General features: G+C 43.8%; 1 protein-coding gene across 2 annotated transcripts; it reads left to right on the top strand.

Moving 5' to 3' along the window:
• Nucleotides 1–1,040: 1,040 nt before the first annotated feature.
• SOD2 (superoxide dismutase 2) lies at nucleotides 1,041–15,620 on the top strand. Of its 2 annotated transcripts, none has more exons than XM_006263596.4 (5): nucleotides 1,041–1,147; nucleotides 3,475–3,677; nucleotides 7,857–7,973; nucleotides 12,445–12,624; nucleotides 14,497–15,620. In XM_006263596.4, exons 1-5 carry the CDS (start codon nucleotides 1,119–1,121, stop codon nucleotides 14,640–14,642), a joined length of 675 nt encoding a protein of 224 aa, XP_006263658.2. In that variant the 5' UTR covers nucleotides 1,041–1,118; the 3' UTR covers nucleotides 14,643–15,620. The 2 variants fall into 2 exon arrangements, with proteins under 2 accessions (XP_006263658.2, XP_019335422.1); XM_019479877.2 differs by lacking the exon at nucleotides 1,041–1,147 and adding an exon at nucleotides 3,271–3,356.
• The last annotated feature ends 556 nt before the right edge of the window (nucleotides 15,621–16,176 follow it).

The following is a 16,176-nucleotide window of genomic DNA, read 5'->3' as shown; positions in this document are numbered from 1 at the left end:
TATTCCCCAGCCCCCAAGCCATTTTGTTGCCCCTGGCTGGACTCGCCCCAATTTGTCCACATCCTTTCTGTAGGGGGGCCCAAAACCAAACACAGTACTCCAGATGTGGTCTCACCAGTGCTGAATAGAGGGGAATAATCACTTCCCTCGACCTACTGGCAACACACCTACCAACGCAACCCAGTTTGCTGTTGACCTTGGCATCAAGGGCACACTGCTGGCTCATATTCAGCTTACTGTCCACTGTAACCCCCAAGTCCTTTTCTGCAGAGCTGCTCCCCAGCCAGTCAGCCCCCAGCCTGTACTGGGGGCTGAAAACCATACATCCACCCCTGTCCCCCAAATGATTGAATTAGAAGTTGTGAATAAATAATAAAAATAAATCCTTGTAGGTTTCTTTTTATTTGCCCGCTGGTACTGGAGCAGCTTGTGTTTTTCAGTCTTCCTCTGTAACCAGAAAAGCTAAAACATTCCGTTTGACACGAAAGCTGACATGTTGCGTTATCATCCCAGTCCAGAAGCTGAGACTTCACGAAAAGCCCTCTGCGACTCCTGAAGTAGGAGATGGCAGCTCCGGCATCAGGCTCTCTGATTACCTATGTTGCAATTTGCAATCCAGTACAAAAGCCCTTGTCCAAGCCACGCTCGTGAGCCACAGAGTACATCTCTCCCACCCCCGGCCGTCGCGTGCGAGGACACGCTGGGCCTGCCCCATGCCCTGAACGGCCTGTAGCGGTGCTAGGCTTGGAGGCCACACTCCTTAGCCTGCACGCGGCAGGGCAGCCACAGCGGTGCTATGTTGCCAGGCGCAACATCCCGCTGACCTCAAGACGGGAGAAACTAAGCCCAGGAATGGCCAGGCCTGCCTGACCGCAGGGGCCAGGAGTGGGGCCTGGTCTTATTCGCGGGGCCTGGGCTCTGGGCGGCTCCACAGCACCCGCACCCGTGCCAGGGCCCCTGCGGAGCCTCCGGGCTCATGCCGCGCGCGGACACCTGCCCGCCTCCCGCGCGGGATCACCCGGGGCCACTCCCGTGCCCGCCCTCAGGCCCGCCCCGCCCCGCCCCGCGCAGCCGCAGTGTGTCCGGGCCTGGCTGCGGCGGAGCCGCGTCCCGCCGCGATGCTGTGTCGCCTGGCTACGTCGGGCAGGTGAGCGCCCGCCGGCCCCTTTCTGCCCCCTGTGCTGGCTCCTTGTGCGCGGTTCCCGAGGTGCACAGTGGCATGTGCGCGGTGCCCCGCCTCTCCCAGCCCTGTGGCAGGGCTGAGGGTAGCGCAGAGCCGTGGCTCCCACCCTCTTTCGTGCCAGGACCCATTTGCAACCCCATTTCCCGACTCCCCCCCCTGCATTGGGTGGGGTCCCAAGCAGCCCCTCGCAAGCTGCAGCTCTGCTAGGTGGCAAGGGAAAGGCCCCAAGGTGGCCCACGCCTTCAAGTTTGTGGATCCGTTTTCCCAGCTTGTTCGCAACCCTTTCATCTAGTCTGCCGGGTCGCAGGCCACAGGTTGAGAAACGCTGGGGTTAGATTGTGGTTTGCAGTGGGGTGGTTTGGATGAGGGTGACCCAGCCGACTGCATGACCTCTGGAGGGCCCTTCCAGCCCTGTTTCTTTATGATCATCTGTCTCCTGCGGTTGTCTGAAGGTGAGCCTCCAGGATGAATTGGCTGTATAGTCTGTAAGGGCATGACCTTGCACTGGGGGCCCTTCAGTTTTAGAGTCCTTCTGACTCCCTGCTCTTCGATACCGGGCACCTCAGCTCTTTGCTGTGCCTCTGCACGCCGGCAGGGAGTTGGGGCTGAACATGTTCCTTGTGCAGAGTCCGTAAGGCAAATCCTTCTGGTCTCACAGGCCTCTGGGGCCTGGCAGGGTAACCTTAACCACGGCGTGATGAAAACATCAAGTGAATGCATTCCAGGACTTGTCCCTAAGGGACTTGCAGAAGCCACTTTTTCCCTTTCTTTTTTAGCACAGCTCATTGTTTTTCTCCTCATCATCCACTCCTGAACTACTACAGTAAAATTGCTGTTATCTGGCATCCCCTGGGGTGAGGGGATTGCCAGTTATGTAAAAATTTTGGTTATCTGAAAACCCAACAGGGCTTTTCAGATCACGCAGAGCAGGGGCAGAGTGGGGAGCAGCTGCTGTGGCAGTGCAGGGTAGTGGGTGGCAGCAGTGGCCACCACGTGCGAGCTTTCCCCCCGCCTCCCCACTGGAAACTCCTGTTAATACAGTATGCTAGTTAGTAAAATCCCAAATAACAGGGATTTTACTGTACTACTCTCTCGTTTAGCTGCTTTCCTATTTGGTATGGTGTTGAAAGCTGTGTTAGTGCCCACATTTCTCCTGTCTGAAAAAGCTGCTTTCTCTTATCAGCGAAAGATATTGGGTAACTTGTGCCATCTAGTTTTGGTTAACTCGCATTGCATTCTGTTTGTTTTTGGGGGGTGGGGTTTAGGTTTGTTTTTTTTTACCTTCAGGTCTTAAATTTCTGTGTCCTTCAGAATCTGTTTTCAAACCTTGCATGCTGTTTCAGTCAAGACTAACAGACCTGTAGTGCCGGGATCCCTTTTCCTTTTCTTAAATGCAGGTGTTGCATTGCCTGTTCCCCAGTATTATGGCATTATCTCTAATTAAGTAGATTAATTTAAAAAAATCTTTGTTAATGGATACGTTACTTCATGTGACAGCTCCTTCAGTGTTCTGAGATTGAGATCATCTGGTCCTCCAACCCGAGTTTATGATGAAAATGAATTTTGCATCAGATGTGGCAACTTTTCTCAATTTTTTTCCCCCTTTAGCAATCCTGACTTGCTTTCATGTTCTACAGCTCCCTGCTCGCTCACTATATAGCTGTTTCACTTCCTTTTCTGCTTCTCTCTGTGTGGCTTAAACTCTTGAATTTTGGCAATTTTTATTTTATTCCTATACTTTCTGACATCAAGATGTAGAGCCTGTTTGTTTTTTTTAACCTATCTATTTGCTTCTGTAGTCAAATATATGGTAGATTAGCAAGTTGAATAGTGGGTTCCACTTTTGTCTTATGTTGTGAAGTGTGTCTAGACTCATTTCTCAATGCCACTAGATATTAGCTTACCTTTAAATTATCAGGCTTAAAAATACTTAAGCACATGTGTTCCTGCTGAAGTGAAACTAATATAAATTATAAAATAAGCAAATAGTTTGTTTTTATTTATTTTTATTGAAAGATTTAGCTCCTTATGCTGTATGTCCCTGTGTCCTTCATGTGACCTGTGTGTCTTCATGTTTTGGTGCACAGTTTTTTTGCAAGCATGGATCTTACTTGCAGTTTGCCTCAGTATGAGCCAAATTAACAAGGCTACATCTCGAATAAGACAGCTCAGTGTGAGTAAATGGCATATGAGAACATTTGCAAAGTATTTTATTCAGTATATGTATATATATTTAATTAACCAGATGATATTTCCTGTATTTCTTTTCTTTTTATCTTTATCTTTTTCAGGAGCAGCACAAAGTTCATCGTGCCGTTGGCATGCTTGGCCTCCAGGCAAAAGCACAGTCTTCCAGACTTACCTTATGACTATGGTGCCCTGGTACCCCATATTAGTGCAGAAATCATGCAGCTGCACCACAGCAAACATCATGCTACCTATGTGAATAATTTGAATGTTGCAGAGGAGAAATACAAAGAGGCACTGGTGAAAGGTGTGTGCAGTCACAACTAACAAACAAAGGAAGCTGCTCATGTTACAGGCAGACGTTTCACCAAAATACATGGGGAAGAAGGCACTGGGTAACGTGGGGCCCCTGCAGCATATGCTTGGCAATCTGGGGTTGCACCAGAGGAAAAGGCAGACCTTTTTAACAAATTCTTTGCCTCCATTTTTTTGTGCAGGGGCCAGGGACATCTCTCCCACCGGGATTCAGGACAGACTCAGCAGAGACTCTGCCAGGCCTAGGGTCAAGGGGGATCGAGTTAAGGAACTTCTGGAGGGGCTGGACATGTTCAGATCAACAGGTCCAGACACTTTCCACCCCAGAGTGCTGAGGGAATTGGCAGAGGTCATTGCGGGCCCCCTGGCATGGCTTTACGAGCACTCGTGGTACTCTGGCCAGGTGCCAGAAGACCGGAAGAAGGCCAATGTGGTCCTCATTTTCAAAAAAGGGAGGACTCAGGCAACTATAGGTCTGTTAGTTTTACTTCGATCCTGGGGAAGCTCTTTGAGAAGATTGTCCAGGAGCACATCTGTGAAGGACCAGCAGGGGGGATGATGCTCAAAGGCAACCAGCATGGGTTCATTAGGGGCAAGTCCTGTCAGACCAACCTGATCACCTTCTACGACCAGGTCACAAAATCCTTGGATACAGGTGTCGCGGTGGATGTAGTCTTTCTGGACTTCAGCAAGGCCTTTGACACTGTCTCCCACCCCATTCTCATTAAAAAGCTAGGCGACTGAGGCATTGATACCTTCACAGTTAGATGGATCGCAAATTGGCTGAGGGGCCACACCCAGAGGGTGGTGGTAGACGGGTCATATTCGACCTGGAGGGATGTGGGCAGTGGAGTCCCCTAAGGCTCGGTTCTTGGGCCCACACTGTTCAATTTCTTTATTAGTGATTTGAATGAGGGGGTGAAAAGCACCCTGTTCAAATTCGCTGATAACACCAAGATTTGAGGTGAGGTGGGCACGCTAGAAGGGAAGGACAGGATACAGCTGGACCTGGACAGGTTACAGGGGTGGGCGAATGTGAATAGGAATGGGATTCAATACTGACAAGTGCAGGGTACTGCACTTGGGCAGTAAGAACCAGCAGCATACCTACAGGCTGGGGAACTCCCTTCTTGAGAGCACAGTGGCAGAAAGAGATCTTGAAGTCATTATCGGTTCCAAAATGAACCTGGGCCGCCAATATGAGGACGCAGTCAGTAAGGCTAACCGCACCTTGTCATGCATCCACAGATGCATCATGAGCAGGGCCAAGGAGGTGATCTTCCCCCTCTATGCGACACTGGTCAGGCCACAGTTGGAGTACCGTGTCCAGTTCTGGGTGCTGCATTTCAGGAGGGATGTGGCCAGCATCGAGAGGGTCCAGAGGAGGGCCACCCGCATGATCCTAGGGCAGCAGGGCAGACCCTATGAGGAGAGGCTATGGGACCTGAACCTGTTTAGCCTTCTCAAGAGAAGGCTGAGAGGGGACCTGGTGGCTGTTTATAAACTTACCAGGGGGGGACCAGCAAGGAATGGAAGAGACCCTGTTCCCCTGAGCATCTCCTAGAGTAACAAGGAATAACGGCCGTAAGTTGACTCAGAGTAGGTTCAGGCTGGACATTAGAAGGCACTACTTCACAGTCAGGGTGGTTAGGATCTGGAACCAATTTCCAAGTGAAGTGCTGGCTCCTACCTCAGGGTTCTTTAAGAGGAGGCTTGACAATTACCTAGCTGGGGTCATATGAGCCCAGTATTTATTCCTGCCCAGGGCAGGGGGTCAGACTTGATGATCTAATTAGGTCCCTTCTGACCCTAACAACTGTGAGACTATGGAAGATGCATGTGAAGATCCTTGCCAAAGGAGTGTACGGTGCTTAAAGGACAGTTGCTATTGTTAATTATAATTTTTTCCCCGGTTAGCTTGGTATAGTGTTTCAAGGGATTGCTTTTATGGTTGGTTCCAGTATTGCTATTTGGTTATATGGTGTTAAATGGATGAGTTCTGCTCTTTTATAGTATGTAAATTCAAAGTAAACATAATTGATTTAATGCATTTACCCCACATCTACCTGGGACTAGTAGGAAACTGGTATAACAAGAATTTTTAAATGACTGAGGCAATTTCACATTTACATCAGGAAGTTAGCTGTTTAACTAGCTAGTATTTCTGGATTGATAGCTGTAGTCTTTCTGGAAAAAAACATACTTTGTAGTAAAAAGGAAGCTCCAGGAATGAGTGTGTAAGTTTGGCTTCCTAGCTTCCCTTAAGGGCAATGGGATGACCTTGAAGCTAATGCATGTGACTGTCAGTCAGGACAGCAGGATCTTATTCTGAGTTGTGCTACAGATTGTCATTGAGAAATTGCCTTGAGATTTTCTGATGAAAAGTTGTTTTTACAGCTAGAACAACTTTTTGCAATTGTTTTTATTCTTACTTGATTTTTGAATTCCACAGAGTTTGTAGCAGCAAGATGAAGTGCTAATACCATTATTAGTTATATGAGTACACTAAAACATTAGAAATATAGTTTGTGTTCTAAATCTCAGTTAACTAGACTGCTAAAAATGAATGAAATTTATCTTCAGCAAGATGAAAACCAGAAGTTGATTTGCCTTTTGACTGATGAGTTTCTTTTTCTATTTGAAGAATTTTGGCATAATTTAAGATGCTTTCACTCTACAGATTAACCTGCTATAGTAATAGAAGTTAACACATCCCTATATAATGCACAGTGTTATTTGACAGTTTGAATGCCAGTAGGTTAGGACTTTTAATAGGAAATTAAAGTTAAAATCAAGATTGACAGGAGAACAAAATGAGATGCTTCCCACAGTGTGTTCCTTGCTCAGAACTGTTGGCCATGGGCCAGTAATCTTCAGATATTTGACTATATTCTGATTTAACAACTTAAGAGTAGGAATGACACTTGAAGTTTTCTTTAAAAAAAAACCTAAAAGGGGGTGGGTATGGAATGAGTTTCTCCTGTCAGGCCTGAGCAGTGCTTTTTCCATTCAGTAGCTCTTCCAGGAAAAGTGCATTACAGATGAGAATTAAAGCAGCAGGATTAAGGAAGGGAAAGCAAAATACAAAAAACCCCCAGGTATGCTACTGTTGTTACTAATGGTTACTGATTAAACACATGCAGGAGAGTTGTAACTGCTGGTGGCTGCTATCTGCAGCATTTAAAGTTGGCCCTGTTCTATCTTAACAGTACAGACCAAATACTGGCTTTAGATAGATATATAAGCAGCTTCTGGTGGCTTTGCTGGGAGTTGGAGACTTAGTCTATGTAGGTGATGTTCTGTAAACTTTAAATATTCTGCTACTGAAGTTTTAACAGACAACAGTGTTAGTAAAGGTTTGCCTGTGCTGATTTAGGGTACCCATAAAATCAATACCTCTGATAGCATAAGTTTTGACCCTCCATAAGAGTTCAGTTTTAAAAACGTATTTAGGAAGGAGCTGAGTCTAAGTTATCATGTAGCTTAAAGAAATAAACTCTCTAGACCCAGTTGAGTCTGAACTAGAATGAAACTGTTTCTGCAGGTAATGTTGTTAAAGCAGTGTTTCTCTTGGTCTGTGTTACGTTGTACTCCTATCAACTAGTTTAATTATAACTCATGTAACGTTTGTTCAAGAATGGAAGACACTGAAGCACAGTGTTTTCTTTTCCCAATGAACATTAACTTTGTAGTGTTGTGAACTTAGTGTTGAATATTTTTACAGCTGACAGGAGAGAGCCACTTATGACCGCGCTGTGGTGATACTAGTATTTGATGCTCATAAGTGGTAATCCTCAAACATTGTTGCGAGTTACGTGCTCTTTGTGTGTTTAAGGTATTTTAATTTCTTCTACTTATCCTGCCAAACAGTAGTACACCTTGCACATTAACTTAGGTTTTCATTATAAGGAAGAGTTGACAGTTGCAAAGTGTTGCCAGCATTGAGGTATAATGTGTTATGATGTGGGATCTATGCTGAGACAGTTTTATGATGTGCAGTGTGTGTGATAGTGGCTGATGAACATGAATATCACAAATTAGCAAATTATAATAACTTGTTCTGGCACTAACCTGTAGATAAGCACCCTTAATGCAAGATGAGATCCAGTTTAATGATTCCTGTGGCAACACTTTATTCCATTTGATTTTATTTGCTTTTTTGTGCCTTCAGGTGATGTTACAACTCAAGTATCTCTTCAGCCTGCGCTAAGGTTCAATGGTGGGGGTCATATCAATCACACCATCTTCTGGACAAATCTTTCTCCCAGTGGGGGAGGAGAGCCTCAAGGTTAGTATGAACATTTGATGGCTTATTGATAGAATATTGGTATTAACAAATAGAATTGCAGTGAACTGGCCTGCAAAGATATCTCTTACTCTTAGTTTTTGTTCACCTTAAAGGGAAAGGAATATTAAGATCCTTCAGAATAGGCATATGGTCTTCTACGTTTCTTCGCCACCTAACTTAATGGGACCTTGCTCCTGATTTGAGAGCTTAATACTACTTATTATGTAAACAGATGCACATTTTTGCAAGTACTCTAGAAAGTGGAGACTTGGAGCATATGACTAGTGGGTTTTTTTTCTTTAAAATTGATTACATGTGTAAGTATTTGATTGTATAAATTTGAATTTTTACAGTGGCAAAAGCTGCTATGTTGGTTGGTTCATGTAGAAATAAATGATTTACCTGAAACTACTTGTGTAAGAGATCTCTGAGATGTATATTAGTGTTTGGTACATAGCAATCCCTGAAGAAAGGTACAGTCAACTGCAGAATGAACAATTGAGGCTGAAATGGGCCATGTAATAGGCCACTTACTACTTTTGTTGGTGGCTGCCAGAACATAACCTTTCTGTGTAGGCCGGGCAGGAACCCGGGCCCTTTCGTCGCTCTGCACGCGGGCTGTGGCCGGCAGCCCGGGCAGGCCGGGTCGGAGAGGGCGGGCGCCGAGCTAGAATTAGGCACAGAGACTTAATGGTTGATTTTAAGATTGTTTACTTACACCGAGATGGTCGCGGTGCAGGCTGGAGACTTGCTTGAGTTGTGGTTACAAAAGAAAACACGAACAATCACGTGGAGTTTGCTAGGCTCCACGCAGACAAAACACAAACAATCACGTGGAGTTTGCTAGGCCCCACGCAGACAGAACTCCGGATGTCCAGGACACAAGCGCGCATCAGAATAGAAAACTCGTCGATACGTCTTATAGAAAGTTACCGCTCGAAGACGGGAAGAGGTGGGCGGTGGATCAGGCCGCCAAACTCCTCTGAGTAACACACAGGGTTTCTATTACCCTGCCGCGCACACCCAGAGTCCCCACGAGATGGATGTGGAGTCCTCTTCGGCTTGGGCAGAAACTGCTCAAGCCTCTTATACGGCTAGCAGGCCAATCGCTAGCCGCCACGTGGGAATAATTTAGCACTAGCCAATTTTGGGGCACGAATTTGCATGCGAAGAGCGGGAACTCCTTTGCACTGTGCATTTCTGTGTTGCAAAGAAAATGCACCCTGCAAAGACAGCTGCAAAGTGGCGGGAACACTCTCCTTTGCACGCAGGTTCTCTGTGCAGCAGAACTCCTCCGTGCAATGAAGCTGTAAACCCACGGGGATAATTCGAGTGCCGAAGCACACACAAAATCAGACCTTTGGGTCATGACACTTTCAAGTCTCTAACCCTCATGGTTATGAAAGAAATTGTAAAGTGCACACTGAATAAGATCTGGAGTCAGTCTGAGGGTGCAGCTCAGAGGTGTGACTAGCTTTCATCTCTGACAATTCTCAAGTTTAATGATCTTAATGTCACTGTTATTTCACTGCTAATCCAAGTTTCCAGAAAGATTTGGAACTGCTAAAGATTTTTTGTTGTTGCTCTGCAGGTGTTGAGATGCTTTGAAAGTTGGTGTAGATGCATCTGTAGGTTAGACTTCCTCTATTTTCAAACTACAAAATTAGAAAATTGAGGCTTTTTGTAGGATACTGCTACTGAGTTTTGAGAAACAGATTTAATCTGCCCTTCCCTGTCAGTGGTCATACAATTGAATAATACAGATGGGAATGTGGGTGGAACTCCATCCGGAAGAGATGGTAAAAAAGGCCCCATAGCTATAGTTGTGGGGGTTTGCTGTAGGTCCCCAGGCTCAGATTTAACCTTTCTATAAGTTCATAAAAATAACATAAAATAAGCAGTAATGGAAATTGTGTGATTATTGTAAACTTTGCCAGAGATACTGGATCAGAGAGAAAATGCATGTAATAATGGTAGGACCTTGATATTCTTGAACAGGATAGTAGGCAATTTCTCTGTCAAATATTTGCTGAATCAGCAACAGAAGATGCCATTTTAGACTATTTGTTTCAGTAAGCAATGAATATCATATAGAAGAGCTGGTCTTAAAAATGATCTTGGGCTGAGTGGTCGTTGAACTGATTGCAGCTAATCTTTTAAAAAAAGATAGACAAAAGTCTGTAAGGCAGTGGTTTGCAACCCTTTTTGACTGGAGGCTTCCCTTGTTAGACTTGAGGCATCCTTCAGAAAATGCTGGCACTTAGGTTTTCTGTAAATTTTTTGACTGTGGAAAAATAAGATATATTCTTTTGGAGAGACCACACCAAGTCAGAATGTTTATAAGAATTTGGGTTTCTCTTTGAAATCTGTGGGTTTATCTTGTGAATCATGTCTGCTCACCTAACAGTACTAGCATTGAATAGCACTCTTGAAAGGATGTCAAGACACCCCGGAGTGCTGCGTCTCCCCAGTTGAGAATCCCTACTAGAAGGTTTTGAATTTCAGAGGGGCAAACTAAGGCAACTAGTTAGGAACTGGACTGAGGAGCTCAAGGCATTGAATGTGGTGTTCTAGGATCACTATAAGACAAAAATGTAAATCCCAGGTACGAGGAAAAAAATGTCAGGGAAGAACTACGGAGTTGCTCAATGAACAATCATAAACAGGATGTTAAGTGTAAGCAGAAAAAATAGAAGGAATGGAGAAGTTGTAGGTTAGAAAATGCAGAAATGAAGTGACATTGGCTAAAAGCATTGTGTAACTTGAATTTGCACTGAAAATTGAATGCAGCAAAACATTCTTCAGCCGTAAATAAATAGAGAACAAGGAGAAAAGTGGGGCTAATATGCTGAGCATGAGGTGGAGGTTAAGGACAATTAAGGTATGGCTTAAATTGTAAACAAATACTTTGCCTGTTTTCATTAAGGATGATGATATGTACCTAATGGAATGGTAGGATACCTAAAAAGAAGCACATCTGAGGTGGAAGCAAAACTTTGGCTTCTTATTGTGACAAAATCAGAATGAATGGCAAGGATAGACAGTCTCCATCCCAGAATACTAGAAGACCTAGCACATAGAGAGGATTTTTAACAAATCTATGAATTCAGGGGTGGTATTTTAGAGCTGGAGCATAAAAAATGTATCCTGTACAGAGAAGGGAAAACATCTGGCCAACTACAGACCCATTTGTTTGTCCTCAATCTTATCCAAAACCTTACCTGATACATTACTTCACAGGAAGGTGAATAAGGGACTGGTTATATGAAAAAGGAATTATCAGGAGGGAGATGTGTACTCCTTTGGGGCGGGGGGAGACGGGCGAGGGGTCTTGGGACCAGCCCTGTGTAATATTTTCATTAGGCATGTTGGTACAAGAATTAGTTGTGTACTGATAAAATTTGGGGTGATGCTAACGTGGGAGATATTGCCAATGCAGAAGGGGAGCAGTTCAGAGCAGAGGAAGAATTTGGATGACCTGTTGGACTGGAGTAATATAAATTGGATGACATTTTATAGAGCAGGGGTTCCCAAACTGGTACGTGTACCTCTGGGGGTATGTGGGAGAAATTGTGTAATGGCGGATTTAATTGTCATTATAATACTAATGACATTTGAGGAGCTAAAATATAAAATGTATGCTGGTAGGGGTATGTGGGCAGCTGGTAAATCAGGAAGGGGTTATCCAATAAGAAAGTTTGAGAATCTCTGTTATAGAGCAAAGTGAGAAATCATGTAGGTATGGATTAATAATAAGATCTTTTGCTATAAACTGGTTCTCATCAGTTAGAGGCAGTGGAGAAGGAGATGGATTTAGGTGTACTGGTTGATTGTGGGATGATTGTGACCCCATAGTGTGATGCAGCCATGACAATGGCTAGTGCAGTTCCAGGATATATTAGGTAAGGTGTTTTTCGTTAGGGACAGGGGATACTGTTGTACAAGCGGACTGTTGTAAAGCTGACATGCTTCAAAATAGGGTTATCTATACCCTGCTGAGCCTGGCAAGCACCCTTGTCCAGTTGTTCTGTCACAAACAAATAGTTGCACATGCTTATTGGAGCATATTCTGGCTGTACTTCACTGCTGCTTTAAAAAAAAAAAAAAAAAAGGAAGCTTAGTTGACTTGACAGCTTTTCTTGCATACTTTCTAGCACTTCTCCAAAAAGGCCTGTCTCTAGGTACCAGGCCAAGGGGCAGTCCAACTTTCAGGCAAATGCAAACCCTTCAGCATTTGAAATACTGCATAGCTGTGTCTCTGCTTCCTTCACTTTTACAATCTTTCTCTTCTTGCTTTTTGAAACAGCAGTATCGGTATAAATGACCTATGCACAAAATTATTTTCTTCTGTTAGTGCTGACTGTGTGGGGGGTAGGGAGCTAATTGTTTCTGATTCTTTCCAAGCTTTTCTCACATTTTAAAAATAAAGCTACCTGGAAAAGTACCATAAAGCACTTGTTTTTCCTTTAAGGCGAATTGTTGGAAGCCATCAAGCGGGACTTTGGTTCCTTTGCAAGCTTCAAGGAGAAGCTCACAGCAGTATCAGTCGGTGTTCAAGGCTCAGGGTGGGGATGGCTCGGCTTCAACAAGGAACAAGGACGCCTGCAAATTTCTGCCTGTGCAAATCAGGATCCTCTACAAGGAACAACAGGTCAGGGTTTTAATCTCTGATTTATTTCAAACTGTTGTAGCTGCAGAGAAGCCTTGAAACCAAGCTTTTTTTTCCCCTCTTTAGTTTCGACCCTATTTACTATCTACTTAGTAGCGCTCAACCTTTTGGTCATGTGGGGCTTGTTTGTGGGCTGGACTAGGCTCTGGCCTTGCCCACTGCACACTGAGATTGGGTCCTGGGAGTTCGAGGTGGGGTGGTTGGCCCCTCTCACCCCTTTTATGCTGGGATTGGGCCGCTTTGGCCCTGTGTGCTGGGATCGGGTGTGAGATCCAGCATGCTGGGCTCAGGGCTTCCCATGAGCTTTGGCAGCAGGAGAGCAGTGCCACTGCTCATCCACTGCCAAATTTCTGGACCCATGGGGAGACCTGCCAGTCAGAAGTATAGCACCTGGCCTACATATAATCTTCATTAAAAGTAAGAAGTGTGTTTGTTTGTTTTTTCTTTTTATCACAGCACATGCAAAGAACAGCATAAATCTCTCTCATTAACAGTGGGATTCTAAACCTGAGTTTAGATGGGCAAGGGAAGCAGCAAGATCCTTGTTCTTTTAGAAGTGGATGGAAAATAAATCTTCAGCTTTACAAAGACCCTCTCTTTCAGCTCGTACAGAAGATCGCGGTTTCGGGGGGTCACATTCACAAAATTTGCTGAGGACAGAGTTATTTTACAGGGGCATTGGCTTAAATTTTACTTCTGAACTTCCTTTTATAAGCAGTAGGTGAGGGACACCTGATACAGCAGGAAGAGCTGACGTTCTACTTTTAATTTATACTTTTTGGCACCTCCTCCTGTGAATTTTGTTTCCCCTTTCTCTGTGTAGGCTCTATAGTGAGCCAGGAAGAAGCACTTGGAGAGTTTACTGCAACTAAACTTGAATGCGGATGGGGATGTGTTAATATCTGAAGCAACTTAACTCTTTCAAACTTGGAAAGAGAATACTGTCCTTTTGAATTTCTAATAATAAAGAGGTATATGCTATGACAGTCCTTAGCAAAAGACTAGTTATGAACCCTTTTTAAAAGCTTTCTGACCAGTTGTCATGAAAATAGGTTTCATTTTAAGGTGCTGTGAGAATAGCAGTTAAGGCAGACTTCATAGTGTTGAAAAAAAAGCTGCATCTTATTAGACACTGTCATTTGTATGGCTTCTTTTGACCTTTTTATATTCCAAGCTTAAAAAAGGACCCTTTGCAACTTTCTCTCTGGCTCTGGAGGGAGTAAGATTGACATCAGTCATGTAGTGTTTGCACAGCAGATAAATTTCTGGATTAACATCTGCAAACGCTACTTTTAGCTAGCCCAGACTGTAATTCTTTGCTTCAGTGAATAGTCTCCTTTCTAGAAATTCCCAATTAGGTATTGTTTTGTTGAACTTTTTTCAGTTCTTAATCTCATTAAAGCAAGGAAACAAAATGATTTACTTGAGATCTGATCCACAGTTAGAACTCTTTCTGGAAGTATTAATGATGCATTACTAATACGTTCTGCACTACAAGTGTTTCTTAAGATGGCTTTTCAGGAAAGGTTTTAATCCTGTTCAGAACCATATCTTTTTTTTTTTTTTTTTAAGGCCTCAGTCCTGCCCTTAGGGCTGTGGGTATGCATAGCTGTGTGTTTCAAAATTTGCCACTTCAGTTCCAGTTGTATAGGAAGCAACTATGTAAAATGTAGCAATATGCACCTGTGTCTTGGAGAGTTCACCATGGCCCTTGGATGAGGCTTTGAAATATGGAGCTTTAGTGAAACTGGAAACATTTTAGAGCCTTACTTTGGAGTTTTAGTGCATTTTAGAGCCTTGCTTTGGAGTCTTAATGTGTGTTGTTTATCCAAAACACATTTTCTCTTCTTTTAGGTTTGGTTCCTCTGTTAGGAATTGATGTGTGGGAACACGCCTACTATCTGCAGTATAAAAATGTTCGGCCTGACTATCTAAAAGCCATCTGGAATGTGATCAACTGGGAGAATGTGTCTTCGAGATATGCAGCCTGCAGAAAGTAAAGCAGAGTTCTTCACAGACTCTTTACAGCACCAGTTCTATTCTGAAATCATTTTTGTAATAATGTGTCTACTGGCTTTCTAATGAATTGCTCCACTGCAGAAAATACTTCAATGCATCTAATGAAAGTACTTGCACTCAACCCAAATGTCTGCTCATTTAGTTCTGTGAGAGGTACTTAATAATAAATCTAAACCCTTGTGTAACAGAATGAATAGAATTCTTTAAAACTACATGGTTCTGCTGAAATGTCCCTTATTTAGTGATAGGAAATAAACATTTGAAGCTGTCTAGCTTAGTTTTTCCGTCTATAGTGTAAATGTCACCTACTTTATTTACTTCACAGTGGCAGTGTGAGGAATAGTTGTCAACAAACACCATAAAAGTGTTACATACCTACTATTGGCTTTTAGGCACTCAACAATAGCACTTGTGTAAAAAGATTAGTCTCTTCCTAGTCATTTTCAGTACTTACAGAAATTATCAGGTCTTTCCACTTGATAATAACTCAGGCCAGCAGCCATCAACACAGGACCTGCAAAACTATTTAGGAAAATATAATTTAGAAATGTATCGAGAGCAGTTAGTGACTTCCAAAGGGAAGAATAACTCTTGGAACAGTTGAAAGCTTGAACTGCAGTGCCAGCAACTTTTTTTTTTTTTTGCTTTAGTAAGCAACAGTAGCAAACATTAAAGAAACTTATTGCACAAAATGAGTAGCAATGGAATCTTTGATTAACTTATGATGACCGAGTTCTTTATGCCGTCCAGGCTCAAATGTAGTCACATGTTTGTTCTTACCTGTTAGGGGAGAGAAGTATTTTCCTACTGCTGTTCTTTCATTAGGAAATATGACACTGATTACAGTTTGGTTGCGTGTTTTCTGATGCTTGCGGAAATAATTTTGCCTTCGTGTTTCACTTCATTATTTGAGAAGAAACATGTACTTCACGTTGCTATAAATAAAACTTGAAGCAGTAGTGTGCATATTGGCTATCATTGATCTAGCTATTTATTCCCTCCTACTGCAGAACAAAGGGTCTGCTAAGCAGCTCACAGTCCAACAGGCATCACAAATTTCTGTCGTTTTCCAAGGATGCATGGTCAAGGGAACGCCGTTATCCCAGGTCAGGGGAGTCAGCAACTTATGGCCTGTAAAGGGATTGCAACCAGCCTGCAGAGCTCAGATGGTAGCGGCAGTTCAGCAGTGGGGAAAGTGGATTGGTGGTGATAGGGTCAGGAGCAGGCTAGTGGTACTTGGCAGTAGGTGAATCCATAGAATGTGGCGGTGGCCTGTCCTACACTAAACTCTTGTCCGTTCAGTCTGCCACTGCTTAAAGGTTGCTGACTCCTGTCCTAGGTATATGCTTAAACACTTTAAAACCAGTTAGCCCATTTTCTGTCTTATATCAATTGTGTGTTTGGCTTCTGCTATCTAGGTGTCCCCATGAGCAGGAATGTGCATTTCCTGGGGACAACTAGCAGTGGCATGTATTTGTGGCCCTTCTAGTTGTCCCTGGGGAATGTACCTGCACA

The sequence above is a fragment of the Alligator mississippiensis genome, chromosome 1 (genome assembly GCF_030867095.1).
Source record: "Alligator mississippiensis isolate rAllMis1 chromosome 1, rAllMis1, whole genome shotgun sequence".
In the NCBI taxonomy this organism is placed as follows: domain Eukaryota; kingdom Metazoa; phylum Chordata; order Crocodylia; family Alligatoridae; genus Alligator; species Alligator mississippiensis.
The sequence above is the reverse complement of the archived record's forward strand: the minus strand, read 5'-3'. Positions and strand labels throughout refer to the sequence as shown.

Coding starts and splice junctions, on each gene's coding strand:
- SOD2 (XM_006263596.4), top strand. CDS start 1,119: ATGCTGTGTCGCCTGGCTACGTCGGGCAG. Junction 3,678..7,856: donor CAAAGAGGCACTGGTGAAAG/GTGTGTGCAGTC, acceptor TTGTGCCTTCAG/GTGATGTTACAACTCAAGTA. Junction 7,974..12,444: donor TGGGGGAGGAGAGCCTCAAG/GTTAGTATGAAC, acceptor TTTTCCTTTAAG/GCGAATTGTTGGAAGCCATC.